Source organism: Enhydra lutris, unplaced genomic scaffold (genome assembly GCF_002288905.1).
Source record: "Enhydra lutris kenyoni isolate GAN:26980312 unplaced genomic scaffold, ASM228890v2 scaffoldscaffold5, whole genome shotgun sequence".
Lineage (NCBI taxonomy): Eukaryota > Metazoa > Chordata > Mammalia > Carnivora > Mustelidae > Enhydra > Enhydra lutris.
Window position 1 is genome coordinate 49,336,558 of NW_019154089.1, and position 18,921 is coordinate 49,355,478.

General features: G+C 37.7%; 1 protein-coding gene across 3 annotated transcripts in view; it reads right to left on the reverse strand.

Annotated features, from left to right (window-relative positions):
- Positions 1–18,921, reverse strand: part of LOC111141227 (WD repeat domain 70) — a 346,638-nt gene that overhangs the window by 36,335 nt on the left and 291,382 nt on the right. For all 3 annotated transcript variants that reach the window (XM_022493646.1, XM_022493644.1, XM_022493645.1), the window contains 3 exons: positions 17,350–17,449; positions 14,358–14,442; positions 12,795–12,933 (listed from right to left, as the gene is read on the reverse strand). In XM_022493646.1, coding sequence (XP_022349354.1) covers positions 12,795–12,933; positions 14,358–14,442; positions 17,350–17,449 — 324 coding nt within the window. The remainder of the gene's footprint in view (positions 1–12,794; positions 12,934–14,357; positions 14,443–17,349; positions 17,450–18,921) is intronic.

Consider the following 18,921-nt stretch of genomic DNA (forward strand, 5'->3'; position numbering starts at 1 on the left):
AAGATCGTTCATCAAATTCAGGTTGGGAGAGGAAAAACTGTCACAGAATGTCCTACAAGACATAAAGTCCTTCACTGGTCTGCTATCAGCAGGACATAATACGGTGCTGGGGTTAGACAACAGAGCACTAGTCATCATTGCACTGTATGGTTTCACACTGTATAAAGAAGAGTATGCCATTCTGAACAGCTTCAAAAATCTATAAAATCAAGTTCTCCTTTTCTGATATTTTATAAAGGAGTCAAGTATGTTTCTCCTTCAGGGTTGTATTATCTAGTGGCTAATTCTTCATCCAGCTTAACCATTCATGGCAATCATATCTATACAAGGAAATACAAATAAATTTCAATACCAATTAAAAGAACATCAAACACAAGAGTGTAGAGAAGAGAAAAAAATGTTTCTATTTAACCAAAAGGGTAATAGTGACTTTTGCTATTGTTTTTGCAGGTCCAGAAATGGAAGCAAAACAGTAAACAGAAATCATTTCTTTGAAATCGCTAATACCAATAAGTAGTAGATGTCTTTCAATATAGCACGATACAGGGTAAATGCCACTAGAAAATGAGTAAACTATTAAACTGAATGAGCTCTCCTTTTGGTCCTCATTCTTTTGTTTTCATTGATTTATGAAGCCTAGAGCAGCACGTGACTGGCACTTCTACTTGACGTAACTCTTAAAATAAAATCTTTTCAAATAGATGATCAAAGAGATAATGACAGGACGGACATCTCACTATAGGTTTTGAATGAATTCCTACAGCAAGCATTATTTCAAGGAAAAGAATGGCTGAAAAGAGAGGATCAGAGATAACAGAAATGTTGAGACGATATGACCCACAAGGAAATGTAAAAAAAAAACAAAACAAAACAACTAAGTTTGGTTCTCGTAGACAAGAGAAGACTGAACAGAAACTTTGTAATAGAGGAAACAGAGGATGTTGACCAGCTGTTCTCCAACTCCATGAGGACTCCCGTAAAGGATGTGGGCTCTAAGCTTAAGAATGTGAGGCTCAAGTACAGGAAAAAAATGAAAAAGATCTGATAGTAAGGGATTTCAACAAAAGGAATGAACTCTTTGGAAGGGTTATAAAATCTGTTAAAATTAACTCTAAATTTCACATAGAAGAATTAAGGCATAGTTCTCAGGTAGGCAAGGAGATGGACTCCGGAAGATAATATTGAGAAACTAAACAAAGTATGCTTGATGCCAGATGGCAGCTGATTAAGCAAAAGCCAGTAGCTTTGCCTGTGGCAATTACATCAAGGGAACACACCACCAGAGTAAGAGAAGTGACTCACACCAGGATCAATGACATTATTTTACTTCCTACAATATAAATGTCCCTGCAAATGTGCAGGGATCTTAGAAGCTTCCTTCTAGGCACATCTGCTGCAATCTGTACTATTCCATTATGTATTTTCCATTAACATTGTAATTTTTTTTCAAGGAAGGAAGGAATGAAGGAAGTTAAGGAAAAAAGGAAGGAAAGTAGGAAGGGAGAAAGGAAGGAAGGACTGGTTTTAGGTGAGACAGAGGAAACATTCCACTCAGTCTTGCCTTCCGAATGCAGTTATAGAATACAGAAGGCATAGAGCACCTATTTGAGGACTCTGAAAAGTAAACAGTAGTAGTAGGTAGATTGGGGAATTAGTCCAAAATTCAGAATATCGCTGAAACAGAAGAGTTTACTATTTCCCTTATTCCAGTACTTCCCACTACCCCACCCCAAAATCTGATGCACAAAATATCAAAATTTTGAAAAAGACAGCTCAGTCCAGTTCAGTTCCCCTTTTGCTTTAAGCTTTAGTACACCTTGGCACAGCCTTGTTACTCATTCCATTTTTATTTAAAATACTGGTATTTTATTCATCATGGATTTTTTGTATTTTCATTTTTTATAATGTTGTGTTAAAAAGTCATTTATCTTGTACTGAGATTTTTGGCACCTCCTTAAATTTTGTGCTTGAGCCTGACCCTAGACCTGGACGGACCTGTCTCAACGTATGTCTCCCTCTATTACATAAAATTAAGCCCAAAATGGACCACTAGACCTAAATACAAAACATAAAACTTACAGAAGAAAATCTGGGTGACCTGGGGTCAGTCAAAGAGTTCTGAGATATGACACCAAAAATACACTTTATAAAAGGAAAAAAAAAAACTGTAATTCAGACTGTATCAGATTCAAAATCTTTTGTTTCATTAAGCCACTTATTTTTTTAAGAAAAAAATAAGCAACTAACTAGGAGAAAATATTTGCAGATATCCTAAAAAGAACTTATCCTAAAAAGAACTTGTCTAGAATATATAGAGGATTCTCAAAACTTAACAGTAAGAAAACAAACAACCTGATTTAAAAATGGGCAAAAATACTTGAACAGGTGCTGCAACAAAGAGAGTAACAGTGGAGAAAGAGCACATAAAGATATTCACCATCATTAGCCAGTTAGAAAAATGCAAATTATAACCTGATGAGAGACCATTCCACACCTATTAGAATGTATAAAATAAAAAGTGTCCACAACACAAACTGTTGTTAAGGATACGGAGCAAATGGAAAACAAATACACCATCGGTGGAAATGCAAAATGGTACTGTTACTCTGAATAATGGCTTGGTATTTTCTTACAAAAATAATCACACACTCACTGTATGACCCAAGAGGCCTACTCTTAGGTATTTACTCTACAGAAACAAAGACTTCTGTTCACACAAAAACTTACATGTGAATGCTGATGGCAGCTTTATCTATAATCTCCAAAAAGTGGAAACAATCAAACGTCCTATAATAAGATAAACTGGGCTATGTCCACACAGTAGAATACTACTCAGCAAAAAAATGTAACAAACTCTTGATACACACCATAACCTGGATGAGTCTCAAAAGCATTCTGCTAAAAGAAGCTGGTCTAACTGAACATAATAGTAATAATAATAATAATTATTATAAAGAAGTTGATCTAAAAAGGTTACATGCTGTATGAGTCCACTTAGAACACATTCTTGAAAAGCCATAACTACAGTGGAGACCAGTGAATGCTAGGGGTTGGGAAGGGGGGCGCAGGGGAAGAGGTGAGAGAGCGGCTACAGTGGGACAGCACAAAGGAGTTTTTGTGGGGGGTGACAGAACTATTCTGTATCCTGATTGTACTGACAGCAGCTACATAAATTCATACATGCGCTAAAAGTCACAGAACTATACCCTTTTTATTATTTTTTAAATTTATTGATTTTTTTTAAGATTTTATTTATTTACCTGTCAGAGAGACAGAACACAGGCAGGCAGAGGCATAGGGAGAAGCAGGCTCCCCGAGGAGCAAGGAGCCCAATGTGGGACTCCATCCTGGGACGCCAGGACCATGAAACGAGCTGAAGGCAGCCGCCCAAGGCGTCCCTGTACATTTTTTAAAAAGATACATTTTACTGTATCATTTTAAAACAGTAACAAAGAATCAGCACTAAACTAGTTCATATCATTTTCCTTACTTAAAACATTTAGATTTGATAAAGCAGATATTACCATGAAATCAGTGGTTTCTTTTCTATTTGCATGTGCCTACGGATGAGCACTCAACTATATTCCTCAAATCCTGAGAACTTCTGTCCTGGAACACCCATTACATGATAGCTTTCCATGTAATGAGAATTAATTTAATCAAGTAATACCAGCCCCCACCCCCACCCCCACCCCCAGCCCCCGACATTGTGAAGCTAACAGCTAACTTAGCAGGGGACTCCAGCTGAGGTCCAGGTACCATTTAAATTGAAGTCTGGTGAGTATGCTGCTTACTTCATGAAATCCCAAGAAAGAGTTTAGTAATCCAAACCATGAAAGCAGCAATAATGCAATACTGTTTTTCATCACAGCCCAATGACATATCTTTTCTTCGGTGATTAAAGAAAATACTCCTACAGAAAGGAGTGGTGGCTGATCACTGTTTGATCATCTTAACAGTAAAACACTGTCCTAATAGCCATCCTGGAAGCTCTTGACCCTGAAAAGGCAGCACTAGAGAAAGAACCATGTTAATTGCTGCACTGCAGATTAGCACTGGCAGTACAAGAACTCCATCACCTTCTACTTACTCCCGTCCGTTTGTTTGTTTGTTTAATTCAATAGCCAACATATAGTACATCATTAGTTTTTGATTTAGTGTTCAATGATTCATTAGTTGCATATAACACCCAGTGCTCACTCATCACATTGTGTGCCCTCCTTAAGGCCCATCACCCAGTTACCCACCCCTGCCATACCTACCACCCTTTCTACAACAACCCTCAGTTTGTTTCCCAGAGTCAAGAGTCTCTCATGGTTTGTCTCCCTCTCTGATTTCTTCCCATTCGGTTTTCCCTCCCTTCCACTAGGATCTTCTGCACTATTTCTTACACTCCACATAGAGTAAAACCATATGATCATTGTCTTTCCCTGACTGACTTATTTCACTGAGCATAATCCCCTCCAGTTCGATCCTTGTTGATGTAAATGGTGGGTATTCATCCTTTCTGATGGCTAAGTAATATTCCATTATATATATGAACCACATCTTCTTTATCCATTCATCTGTTGAAGGACATCTCAGCTCCTTCCACAGCTTGGCTACTGGGGACATTGCTGCTATGAACATTGGGGTGCAGTGTCCCTTCTTTTCACTACATCTGTATCTTTGATGCAACTACTCAGTAGTGCAATTGCTGGGTTGTAGGGTAGTTCTATTTTAAACTACTTGAGGAACCTCCATACTGTTTTCCAGAGTGGCTGCACCAGCTTGCATTCTCACCAACAGTGTAAGAGGGTTCCCCTTTCCCTGCATCCTCGCCATTTGTTGTCCCCTGTTTTGTTAAGTTTAGCCATTCTAACTGGTGCAAGGTGGTATCTCATTGTGGTACTGATTTATAGTTCCCTGATGCCAAGTGATGTGGAATATTTTTTCATGTGTCTGTTGGGCATTTGGATGTCTTCTTTGAAGAAGTGTCTGTAGATGTCTTCTGCCCATTTCTTGACTGGATTACTTGTTTTCTGGGCGGGGTGTTGAGTTTGATTAAGTTCTTTTTAGATCTTGGATACCAGCCCTTTATCTGTCACTTGCAAATATCTTCTCCCATTCTGTAGGTTGCCTTTTAGTTTTGTTGACTGTTTCCTTTGCTGTGCAGAAGCTTTTTTTTTAAAAATATATTTTATTTATTTATTATTTGAGAGAGAGAATGAGAGAGAGAGAGACAACATGAGAGAGGGGGAGGGTTAGAGGGAGAAGCAGACTCCCTGCAGAGTAGGGAGCCCGATGCAGGACTCGTTCCCGGGACTCCAAGATCATGACCTGAGCCGAAGGCAGTTGCTAAACCAGCTGAGCCACCCAGGTGCCCCCAGAAGATTTTTATCTTGATGAGGTCCCAATAGTTCATTTTTGCTTTTGTTTCCCTTGCCTGCAGAGATGTGTCTTGCAAGAAGTTGCTGCGGCCGAGGTCGAAGAGGTTACTCTCTGTGTTACCTAGGATTTTGATGGATTCCTATCTCGCATTGAGGTCTTTCATCCATTTTGAATTTATCTTTGTGTATGGTGTGAGACAATGGTCCAGTTTCATTCTTCTGCATGTGGCTGTCCAATTTTCCCAATACCATTTACTGAAGAGACTGTCTTTTTTTCCCATTGGACATTCTTTCCTGCTTTGTCGAAGATTAGTTGACCATAGAGTTGAGGGTCCATTTCTGGGCTCTCTAATTCTGTTCCATTGAACGATGTGTTTGTTTTTGTGCCAGTACCATGCTGTCTTGATGATCACAGTTTTGTAATAGAAGTTGAAGTCAGGCATTGTGATGTCCCCAGCTTTGGTTTTCTTTTTCAATATTCCCCTGGCTATTTGGGGTCTTTTATGGTTTCATACATATTTTAGGATTGTTTGCAGTCCCTATCAAAATACCATTGACATTTTTCACAGAGCTGGAACACACAATTCTCTGAAGTTTTTCATCAAATATTCATACATCTCAGAAGACCAGGAAACAACCAGTGCTCCTGTAACCTGACTTTCTGTTTCCAATGAGCAAATGTTCTAAATACCTACACTGAATATACTGTTTTATCACTTGGCTATGGGAAAAATATACCTATTTTACTAAGTACAAATAGGTTAATCAGTATCCATCTAGAATCTGCATTGTTTAATCCTCCCAAGAAAGTGAATTACAGCAAAACTTCATTAACCTGATGGTGCTTTATCCAAGATAATATATAATTCAAAGCAACTGCTGTTCCCTAGTTAACCAGCTGCCTGATTGCTCTTTCATAAAAATCAGATAGTGGAAAGCTAAACTCGAAGTCCATTTCTTCCATCCCCTGTGCTTCATATTAAGAAGGTTTCACTATATTTTAGAAGGCAGACAAATGCCAAATATAGTCTTTCTTTCCGGTTTATTTTCAGTTGGCATTTGCACTGCCAATAGCTCAAGTTCCCTCTGTGTCCTGTTCCTTGTACAATTCTGACTGGGCAAAGACACTGCTGGACTCCTTTATATCCAGATAACTTTTAAAGAGGTGGAACCTTGTATCAGTGAGACAGATCATTAGTCTATTCCCAGGATGATACAGAACAGGTGAGTTCCTCAATTCTCCAGAGACAAGCTTTCACAAGCACAGCTTCATTAATTTGTTTGAAGTGAATTTCCAGAGTTGTTCTATTTAGACTCATACGTAAGAACAAAGACACTTTCCAAAACCAATTCTGAGGACGTCTGGAATATCCATTAATTTGAATGACCTTTCTGCTCTTACACATGTACAAGTAATGAAGGATGATTGTAGTCTTAATGGTCAGCATGTCCCTTATACTCATAAATTAAGATAAATAGCAGTTTTGTGAAGAGTCTATTATTTATGGCCTGATTATACCCATTTCTTCTTTCCCTTCATTCTCTTTGATTTAAAATATCAATATACTCTCCTAATAAAAACACAAAAACTTTTTATGTGAAATGAAAGTGGTGATATTTTCATTGTATGCTATATGCCATTCTTTAGGTTAACAAATAGAGCCATTTTCTTGGACATTGAAATGTATTAATTTAAATGTCATATCTGAGAATAATCTATGGGTGATATGATTAGATGTTTATTTTCTTAATGATCTTTTCTATGGTGTCAATTTTTTGGATTTAATATGTACTACTTTATAATCAGAAAAATACAATTAGAAAATACCAAAAGCAGACTAGCTGAAAAATGAATGAATGAATAAAATAAAGCAGTCTGGTTGAAAATATCCAAGCAAGTTTCGCTTCCCTTCCCTTCAGCAGCCTTATACCAGATCAGTTGTACTAGATATGCAGCTCTGTTTTGTAAATATAGGTTTGATTTTTTTTTTCTTTTCCTCACTTCGTTCAGTCAGTGTATGCAGAAACAAAGGTCAAAGTAAGCTAACAAAGAAATCGAAGAGTCATAGGATCAAGGGTGAGATTTCTGGCTTTTTTCCTTTCTACTTTTTTTCCTCTTTACCCAAGGGAACACCAGCTATTTCTTTTAAATTATTGCCAAAAGCAACTGAGAGAGGCCACAACCCTAAATAACACCAGGTCAAAAATTTTAGTCCATTATACTTGGGTTAAAGAGTATAAATGTTAATATGCTAGTATAATTGCATAAACCATGTCTTCTGATTTACATTAGTGAAAAAGGAAATTCTGTTAGTCATTTTATAACAAATTATAGTTTGATGAAAAATTACTAAGCTAATAATAGTCCATAACATTATTTCAGGACCTCTCCTGAATAACTGGAAGTTTAAAAAGGCCTGAAAATGTCTGTTTCTTCTAAACATAAATCTTTTTTTCCGGATTTTTTTTATTAATATATAATGTATTATTAGCCCCAGGGGTACAGGTCTGTGAATTGCCAGGTTTACACACTTCACAGCACTCACCATAGCACATACCTTCCCCAATGTCCATAACCCAACCACCCTCTCTCTACTCCCCTCCCCCCGGCAACCCTCAGTTTGTTTTGTGAGATTAAGAGTCTCTTATGCTTTGTCTCCCTCCTGATCCCATCTTGTTTCATTTATTCTTTTATTCTTCCTAGCCCCCAAACCCCCCACATTGCCTCTCAACTTCCTCATATCAGGAAGATCATATGATAATTGTCTTCTCTGATTGACTTATTTCGCTCAGCATAATACCCTCTAGTTCCAGCCACATCATTGCAAATGGCAAGATTTCATTTCTTTTGATGGCTGCATAGTATTCCATTGTGTATATATACCACATCTTCTTTATCCATTCATCTGTTAATGGACATCTAGGTTCTTTCCATAGTTTGGCTATTGTGGACATTGCTGCTATAAACATTTGGGTGTACGTGTCCCTTCAGATCACTACATTTGTATCTTTAGGGTAAATACCCAGTAGAGCGATTGCTGGGTCACAGGGTAGCTCTATTTTCAACTTTCTGAGTAACACCCATGCTGTTTTCCAGAGTTGTTGCACCAGCTTGCATTTCCACCAACAGTGTAGGAGGGTTCCCCTTTTTCCGCATCCTCACCAGCATCTGTCATTTCCTGACTTGTTAATTTTAGCTATTCTGACTGGTGTGAGGTGGTATCTCATTGTGGTTTCGATTAAACATAATTTTTTAATTGATATTAAATTGATATTATCTCCAAATTATATTTCGTCCATTCTTTCTCTCTCATACTTTCATCATATAAAATAAGTAATGGTTAGCCTTTTATGCAATATACAAAAGCTTAGGGTCCCTTCTTACACAAGAACTAAAGTGAGTTTGTAAACTCACTAAAGTCAAGTTATATTCTGAAATTTATCTTAGAAAAGAGGCTAAGCACACTACTCAAATCATAAAAAAAATAGATGACAAATGAGAAATATGCTGTCTTTTTCCCTTGAGGGAAACACAACTGGACTACAAAGAAACATCTAAAAATAATACCAGCAGAATTGTAAAATGTGTATGAACATTATACAATAAAAATGGTATATGTTAAAGAAACATTTGTTATCTCCTAGTGAAGAGAGTCTACATTGAAGAGAAAAAAATATTCAGAGCATATAACAATACAGAGAATGGAATTAAAGCCTTGTTTCCTTTAAGTTTGTTTCAAAAATAAGTAGGAAAAATACAAATAATTGTATTTTTAAAAGCTATTTATTGTGAAGCTTGTAGTAGAGTTTTTAGTTATTAGGCAACTGTAGAGTTGTTAATCTCCTTGACTGAAAACAATGTTTGGCTCCATATACATGTGGAGCTTGGCATTCTAAAATATAGCCACCTAGGGGTTTATTTCGTTTTAGAAGAGACTGTGAGAATACAATCCCTCATACTTTGCTGAAGTAAATGGACTCATCTACAATAGACCTAAAGCCACCGTTGTCTGTGTCTAGTCAAGCAAGCACACCACTAAACGCTGATATTAAGAATGAGACACTGAGAAGAGAAATGGACAAAGTGACCTCATTCCATAGAATTAAAAACCAGAAGAAATCACCTGGAGTCATAACAGCTTTGAAGAAACCTATTTTCTAAACATTTGTTTGGCGCTCCATGTCTTCAGGATAGCGATTCTACAAGTCTGATCCAGGCATCAATGCTACAGCTAGGATATTCTAGAGACAAAGAGAACTGGAGATTGTACAATTCATGATACAAATAAGAGGAGTTTTAATCAAAAAAAAAAAAAAAACACCAACCAAACAAACAAACAAAAAGAATGAGATGTTGCTGTTTATGTAAATTAAAACTCTACACAGTAAGTACCTTACAGCAGCAGAGTGCGGTATTTCCAAAAGAGATGACTATTCTGGTTTTTAGTGACAAAAATACAATAAAATTAGAGATATTTTTGGCCCTTCAAGCAAAATGTCCACTATCTTTACCCATTCCAAAGATCACATTTATTCTCTTATATTCCAAGTCTTAAAACTTTAGATCAGAGGGGCATTTTATTTTATGTTTTAAAGATTTTATTTATTTATTTGACAGTCAGAGATCACAAGTAGGCAGAGAGGCAGGCAGAGAGAGAGGAGGAAACAGGCTGCTTGCAGAGCAGAGAGCCCGATGCGGAGCTCGATCCCAGGACCCCGGGATCATGACCTGAGCCAAAGGCAGAGGCCTTAACCCACTGAGCCACCCAGGCGCCCCCAGAGGGGCATTTTAAAGTTCTTTTACCATACCATTCCACTATGTAAACAAAAACAATGCTGTCTGATAGTAACAACAACAAAAATGCAATCAAACGGATCATAAATCAATTATTTAAAAAGCTGGTTTGAAGTGCTGTGGCATTTTTGTTCCTATTTGAAGTTTTCTCTTCATCTATTAATATGGATCTCAAGATCTGTTTTCTGACTTTTCTAAGACAATTCAATAGGAGGTATATTCCATTGACTTAATGACGTTTCTCCTTTGTTTGCTTCTCTTCATTTGCTCATCCCTTAAAAGTCTGGGTTTCCTACAGCCCATGTTTTCCATCCTTTGTGCCCTTTCTTTGATCAAAGTAATCAGTAACCAACATTTCAACTATAAACTGTAAATATTTCCCCCCAAAACTGTGTCTTCTTTCCTTAAGGACCAAACTCACTTACCTATCTGTCTACTGTCTTCACCCAGAGGCTCTGCAGGTATTTCAACAACAATGTACTGAATTTCTTCCAAAATCTGCTTTTTCCTTTTCTTTTCTTTTCTTTTTTTTAAATCTTGGGGAACACTGGCCCAGTATCCCAAGTAATAAACCTCAGCCTCCATACACGACACCAAATCTTGTAAATCTACCCTTTGCACTTCAATAAAATTCAATAAAAATGTTCTAAAGACTAAATCGGGCTGTGCCATTCCTTTGCTTTAACAAACACACAAACAAAAAACAGAAGATAAAGTCACCTTCTTATTATGGTATACAAGATCCGTTCACCTTTCCGTCTCTAGATACTCCTCTTCTGCCTCACTCTCCAAAGACATACAGAATTCATTACATTCACTTGCCAAGTATACCATTCATGCATTCAACAACTATGTGCCAGGCACTGTTCTAAGCACTGAGGAGATTACGGTGAACACGACGGAGTTTCTGCTCTAGGGGGCTTACATCTTGATGCAAGAAAACAGACAACAAACACATAACAGATGCAACGGCAGTAAATACTATAGAGCAAAAGATGTAGCTAGAAAAGCAATTCAGAGCAACACAGCAGACAGCATGTTCTATACACTACAAAAACACAGGGGTTCTTAAAATTGCAATCATACATCCCTTAATTTATTCAGGTTTCAATTTTAATTATAATTAAAAACCAGAACACCACAAGTAATACTGACATGTATAGTCATTGAGAGGCATAACAGAACACAGCTTACTTCTGGAACAACCGATTATAATAATTTTATTTTTTGAGATTAAAGTTGATAGAGTCAAGAATGTTTTTCTTTGATTCTAGTGTTTTAGTTGGCTCTTGGATATACCCCAAAAAAATTATTAGTAGTGCTGGTACATTTCAAATTATGTCATGAGATTAGAATCTATAAAACTTAAGTACTCATCTAGAATTGGTCTCATTGTTAATTCATTGTCTTTAACTAACTATACCAGGGTTTCAAATTTAGGGCCTACAAATTAAGAGTACACAGTAATACTAGAACATTAGAGACAGGAGCTTTTGACTAGTGATTTAAAAACAGTTGTTCAATTGTCTGAATCATTTAAGTACATAATATGTCCCAACTGTTTACAAAGAGAGGAAAGAAGTGGAGAAGTCTACATAAGGGCACTGTTTAAGACACAGGGTATTACTAAAGGCTTTGACAGTGAGCCAAAAAAATTGTGCACAGACATTAATAGGTCTGTTTCATACTCAGAAAATAACAATGATTTACCTTACCTTCTAAATACTAATACATACTTTAAAAGACTATAAAGGAATTCGGATTTTCCTCGGGGAAACTTCACTCTTACTGTGTTATATCCAGCTCCGGTCTCGGGACAGGAATGGATGAATCAGCGGAACAACGCATGCAAGCATGCTGGTTTTTTTTTTTTTTTTAATATTTTATTTATTTATTTGACAGAGTTCACAAGTAGAGAGAGAAGCAGGCAGAGAGAGAGGAGGATGCAGGCTCCCTGCTGAGCAGAGAGCCCGATGCGGGGCTCCTGAGATCCTGACCTGAGCCAAAGGCAGAGGCTTTAACCCACTGAGCCACCCAGGCGCCCCCAAGCATGCTGGTGTTTTGTAAATATGTAAAGAAAACTAATCGACTTTTTTAGAGGCAGAAGTTAACTGTGAAATGTTTTAAACTTCCCAATAACTAAACAGAAATTAAGCTCAGTGGAAGCTGAGTCTTACCTCAATGACAACTCTGGCAAGCAGAATTCTGTCAGTTTTCAAGGTTTAGGGAACAATGGTACAATTCATCACTTTCTGAGGGCATAACTTTCACTTCTGCCCACAATCCCTGAATCCTCACAAACACGCGCCCTTTGGGGCACTCCTTTCTGGATCCTACATGGTGATCAGCTTCTGCTGTCCTCCAAATGCTTGGCAGAGGGGCAAACGTCCCCAGCCCAGCCGAAATTCCGACTGAAGTGTGGGCCCATGGGAAATACTGGGTCAGAGGAAGGGACAGCATCGATCAGCCAGTCAGCATTACATTATGAATTCCTGTGTTGGTGAAAAAAGCAGCTACCATTGCACCATAAGGGCCAGGACTTATGTTCTATTTAAAAACTAAAACCAAAACAAAAGATGACTAGGAGGCAAACTTCATTCTCAAGGCTGAGGAGAGAAGAATTTACATACCGCATCCGTGATGTCTATTTCATACACCCTTTGGAAAGTCCTGCGCTCAAAGAAAACAAGCTTGCCGCTGCCACATCCCCTTTGAACAGATGTCCCAGTGACTACGAGTTTGTCGTCTGGACTGAAACAGCAGTCCGTCCTACAGGCAAAAACAGTCTATTAGCATAAGCTTAGGACCCTACAGCAATGAGTTAAATAAAACATAAACACCACCACTGTAATCTTATTGAGGGCTCAACGTAAGTCAAGCATGTATATTAGTTCACTTAATCTTCACAATAATCCTATGAGGTAGATATTATTATCCCCATTTTACTGATGAGGAAATTGAGGCAGAGAGAGATTAAAGAAACCTTGCCCTTGCCCAAGATTACAAAAGTAAGTGGTGCAGCTGGGATGTGAACTCAGGCAGTCTGATTCCAGAATCTGTGCTTTTTTAACTTCTACACATCCTATTTTTTAATGTAAAGGAAGTGTGGGAAAAAGTCAAGATAGACCTTGACGGAGATATAGACAAACAGACATTGTATGACTAATGTCTAAGAAGTGATAATTTTGTCCAGTTTTGGAATTATTTTTTACCACCACTAGCCACCATCCCCAAATAATTTGAGTTTTGTCAAGTCAAGGACCATGAAATGAGGAGCAGGTTGAACTGCTGGAACCTAATTGATGGCTATGATTCAAGAGCCCTTGTTATTAGAGATCTGGCCACCTGATTGTGAATAATCTAAGACATGATCCAAAGAAGTTATGTAGTTAGTATAGCTTGCAGCAGGCATAATAGCTCAAAAAATTCTCATCAGCTATAAATTCATGTTTGTTTGTCCATCTGTTTGTTTTAGCAGATAACTGCCATGGGCAACGGACCACACTAGAATTAATGCTCTGCTATGACACAGTTTCCTCCGTTTGACGCTTCCATCCCCTTCACGCTCTCCCTGTTGGTCATTATTTAACACAGATGTGAGATTTTATTTCTAAAAAATAGAAAGTTTTATTTAGGCATCAATTGTAGGACTTAAAAGTTCAAATCCTACCTCAATTGCCTTAGAAAAACCTTTAAGTGCTTCCATTGTCAACTTAACAGAATGGAGGTAATGGTGTTCAGCTACCTAGAGCAAGGTACTCTGACCAAGTGAAGTATACTGAATTACTGACTAGGATGATGGTAAGAAAAAATTGAGAGAATGACACGTAATAATGCTCAGGAACTATGGAAGATTGCTTTGATGGAATGGGGCTCAAATTTTAAAAGACAACAAATACGTAGGCCTACCCTCTCATTTATACATATTAAAAGAACAATTCAATCTCTTAAAATATTTTTACTATCCCAAGTATACACACAGAGAGACACATGAACGTATATCATTTCAACTTCAAAAAAGTTTTATGGTCTGAAGAATGTGCAAATGAAAGGGAAAAACAAAATGCATCTTTCAAAAAACAGTTTTCAAGTACTCTTCTTGTCCCTTTTTAAGACATATGACATAAATTAAAGTGACAAATTTTTTTCTCTATTCTCTTATGTTTATCAGTTATTTAAAATATGCTACTTACATTGGGAACATGGTAGGAAGACCCGAGGCTGAAAAAAGTGGCTTATTAAATTGTCGGATGTCCCATAATTTCAGTGTATCATCACCTGATAGAGGAATGGAAAAGGAAAAAAAAAAGTGAATTGTGCAAAAAAAACTAGTTCTAAATTTAGAGTTTGCTAAACTTAGTGTATAACTATAGGAAGGAAAGAAAGAAGGAAGGGGAAAGGAAGGTGCACATAAGTGCATTTTACTGTTTTAACTGGGGAGTTTGAAAGTAGTGGATGTGAGAACAGTAGAAAGATTTATGATAATGAACCGGCCTCCTAGAAATAAATTTTCAAACTGATGCAGCATCTGTGGGTTAGAAGAGCCCTGGAGACTCTGCTCTAAGGAGTGATTTTACAGCAGCTGGCAGTTCCCCTATGGTATAGTTGAACATAACCTGACTTCTTAAGAAGATACTAATTTAACAACCATCAGGACTGGAAACAGTTCAGTTCACAATAGATTCCTTCTCCCACTGGGGTGTAGATGAAGCTATCCATTAACATGAATGAGAGTGAGCCCCGGGATTCCCTTCCCTCCAGTATGACTCCAACGTGGCTATCATTCTTCGCTTTGCCAGGGAGTACAGCTTTTCCAAAAGCTCTTTAAAGTGTAATGAATATTCTTCTAAGAATCACTTTTTTTATATTTCTAAAGGGCTACTAACTAATATTCCTGGCCATAATGAAAGCCAAAACTCATATAAGTGATGTCTTTGCTGTTCTTTTCTCCCTGGTGTCCACAGCTGAGACCTGCCTCAACCCCTTGGGTCCAATAAAGAATCAGTATCAGGTGCAAGTGAGGTGAGTGGAGATTTCAATAAAAATCTCCATTCTCTCCCAAGTGACCCTTCTTCTGAAACCCAACTTTTGGCAGGTGCACTAATCTACAACTGGCTGGACTGGGGACCTGCTTAAAATGGAAGGACTCTGTAAGACTCACCATTTTTTTTTTTTTTTTTTTTGGTCTTAAAAAAAGATTACCTATTCTCATAATTCTCAAATAATAAGAAAACATTAATCTGCATTAAACAGTTTAGCTAACCTGACAGGTTCTGGTGCTAGCCGGAATACCTTGCAACACCTGGGGATTCTGCTGACTAGAATTCCATCTGCCATATTCTATACGTCCAGGAAGAAAAATGATAGAATAGAGCATACATGTTGTGTTGGCGACGTGTTACCCAACAGCTATTATAGGATGGAAGGGGAAGGCAAGAATTATCACCAAAATGGCTTTGACTGAAATGAGGTTAGTCGTATACTTCTAGTAATTATCAACTGGTTTGGGGCTGGCCTGTTTTAGAATCCTCTGAGAGGAATTTTCAAACAATGCTTCCCTCTTATTCTTCTTTCGTCCCCTCACTCCACGTTGGAGATTTGGGTACACTATTCTAAAGCTGCAAGGGTAACTGTGAATTTTTTTTTTCTTAAAGATTTTATTTATTTATTTATTTGACAGACAGAGATCACAAGTAGGCAGAGAGGCTGGCAGAGAGAGAGGAGGAAGCAGGCTCCCTGCTGAGCAGAGAGCCTGATTCGGGGCTCAATCCCAGGACCCCGGGATCATGACCTGAGCCAAAGGCAGAGTCTTTAACCCACTGAGCCACCCAGGCACCCCAATGTGAGAATTTCTAAGTGAAACATTTATCATTTGAAAAACTTCCTCAGACAATTCAGGTACACACTCTTGAGGTAAGAACCATTATTTGTAAGTAAAGAGTATATACAGTCTTAATTAAGAGTCCTCTCAGGACTCAAATAGGTTAGAACCGATAGACCAATATACATACTTTATACAGACTCCCCCCCCTTTTCCATATAGACCATAAATAGAAAATACATGTGCTTTGATGTTTTACAATTATGTAAGTGATGGTAGTTTGGATATAACAGACAAGGCTTCCTCAGAAGAAAGAGAATCTGATGCAATTCCCAAGGTACACAGACATGGAATGGCTGAATTGAGCGAAAGCCAGGCCAAATCTCTCCATCTCCTTCTCACTCCCACTACCCTCTACACCAGAGCACATTCTTTCAGGAAAGGAACTCTTCTATGATGTTCACAGTTTAGACCCAGCACCTAGCACAATGCTTGCTCAGAGAAGTTGCTCAACATAGAGCAGTTGAGTGAGTGAATGACTGACCAAATGTAGTGTTGCTAGATTAACATGGCCTACAGAATAAAGACTAAATCCTTTATGTGATACTTAAAGCCATCTGTAATGGCTCCTACTCTACTGTTTCTTTTCCCTCCCCACAAACGGGCCCACAGGAAGATCCTCAGTCATGTCCCATACTTCCCATAATGGGAATATGAAAAATCTGAATAAAAATTACAAATGAACGTATCGTTTTTTAAATAAAAAATATGATTGTAGGGTTGCCTGGCTGGCTCAGTCAGCTCATAAGCTGCCCTCTCTATTCTCTTGTATCAACACTTGGTTCATTGGCGTGAGAAAGATTCAGCGAGAAAAAAACCCATATTCAACCATATGAATGTGGGTAAATAGAGAACTATGAAGTTATTTAAAAACTAACATCAAAGTACACAATTTTTTTTTAACTGAATTGAGGTACAGTGTTCAAACTGGAAAAAAAAATTGTGAGCCAAGAGAAGACTCTAAATTATAAAACAATATAGGAAGAATATAGAACATCATCTATAAAATTTCATTAAATTAGAGGCAAAGGTCATCCTTGGAGGCTCAAACTCTGATGGAATTTAAAGCTAAAATAAAAATTTAGGCAAAAAGTATATATTTTCTAAATTTTACTCGATATCTTTTAAGAAAACAATATTGCCAAGTTAGAAATGCATTTTAATGAAAAAAAAAAAAAAAAGACTGGCAAAGGTACATTAACAAAAGGACAGATAGCTTTACTGTTAGGATATTAAAGTAACATCTGTTAATTATGATCATTTTTAAACAAAGAGACACATCCAAAAGAAAGTTTTTAACTTACCTCCACGAGAGGCAAGGACATTACCATCATAAGAAAAAGTCACACAAGAAGTGTCTGTGCCCGGGTCATGAGCCTGTTTATAGTGGAATTTGGGATGAACCTGTTTGAAAAACAAGCAAAGTGTTAATATCTCATCGGAATTCAAATGAGAACGTTTTTGTGGCAGGAGTATTTTACCTTATCATCTAGGAAACGATATACGTATAATATGAATTTTACTTGAATATAGTTTTCTTTATTCTGGAAAATAATTCAAAAGGTTTCTTAAAACATCCATTTGCTTTAATAATAAAAAAGAGATTAAGTCCCATTTTTTCAGACTGCCTTAGCAAGTTCTGAGCAAGACAAGATTGGCACAGTATTTAGTTCTCAGAGCATAAAGTCATTGGGACCATTTCCTATGGTAAATACGAATAAAATAAAATTGAAAAATTTGAATAAAAATTACAAATGAACATATCATTTTTTAAATTAAAAATATCATTGTAGGGTTGCCTGGCTGGCTGAGTCTGTAAAGCATGGGACTCACGATCTCAGCATTGTGAGTTCAAGCCTCATTGTATTCCTAGTATATGCCAGACACCGTGCATGTGGTTGTAGGTCTTGAACTCTCTTTAACGTGCCTGCAGGATTATGTTGCTGTGGAGCGGAAGAGGGGGAGAGCCAACCCTGACACAATGCTAATCGTACCCTACGCACTGTACCCTTTACTATCTCATCTACTCAATTCTCTCAATCACTCTACAAGTTAGGTTCTACTATCATCATCTGCGTTTTACAGATTAGGAAACAGAACCACAAAGACTTACGTACCTGAGGTAAGGTCACATAGCTCATAAGTGGTACAGCTCAGTGTTTGAACTGAAAGGCCACTCTTACACTCTACATGATACTCCTTCTCTGTTCATGTATGTTAGCAGTCTTTTTACTTCCAGTGTTACTTCTTCACAGTTAATGACTTACAAAGGTAACTCTACTAATCTTGTCACTCAGTTATGATTCACTAACCAGCACAGGCAAAAACTAGGGAGTCGATTATCTCAGCTCCACCAGGCTGGGTAATTCCAGTGACTGGACAAGGGACATGGCTGGTGACACAGCACGGAGGTCTCTCCTGGGAGCCACAGGGATAGGAATACAAGTGATTCCATCTCTTTCAGTCTTACATCAACCCTAACAAGAATGAGTCACAAAATGGAGCTCATGTCCATTAGCCTCACATCAATACTCCTGACCCCCCATCTGTGAGCTTCTACCTAAAAGCTTCCAGTAATGAGGAGCACCTCATTATCTCACAAAAGCAGGCTGGGTTTTGTTTTCATTTTTGTTTTTAATAATTTGTATATCTTGAGTTTAATTTGTCCTCTCTCTTCCTCTGATAGTCTTAGAAATTTGTATTAAACATGTTGCTCATGCTTCCACCTTTCATGGGTACAAATAATTAACTGACTCAACTTCTCTTTTAATTGGGCATCAACTGCATGAAAGACACAAGGTTAAACAGGGAAACACAAATGTGCCAAGATAAACACAGCTTTTCTCCTTAGAGAGTTGACAGTCCCCTGAAGGAAT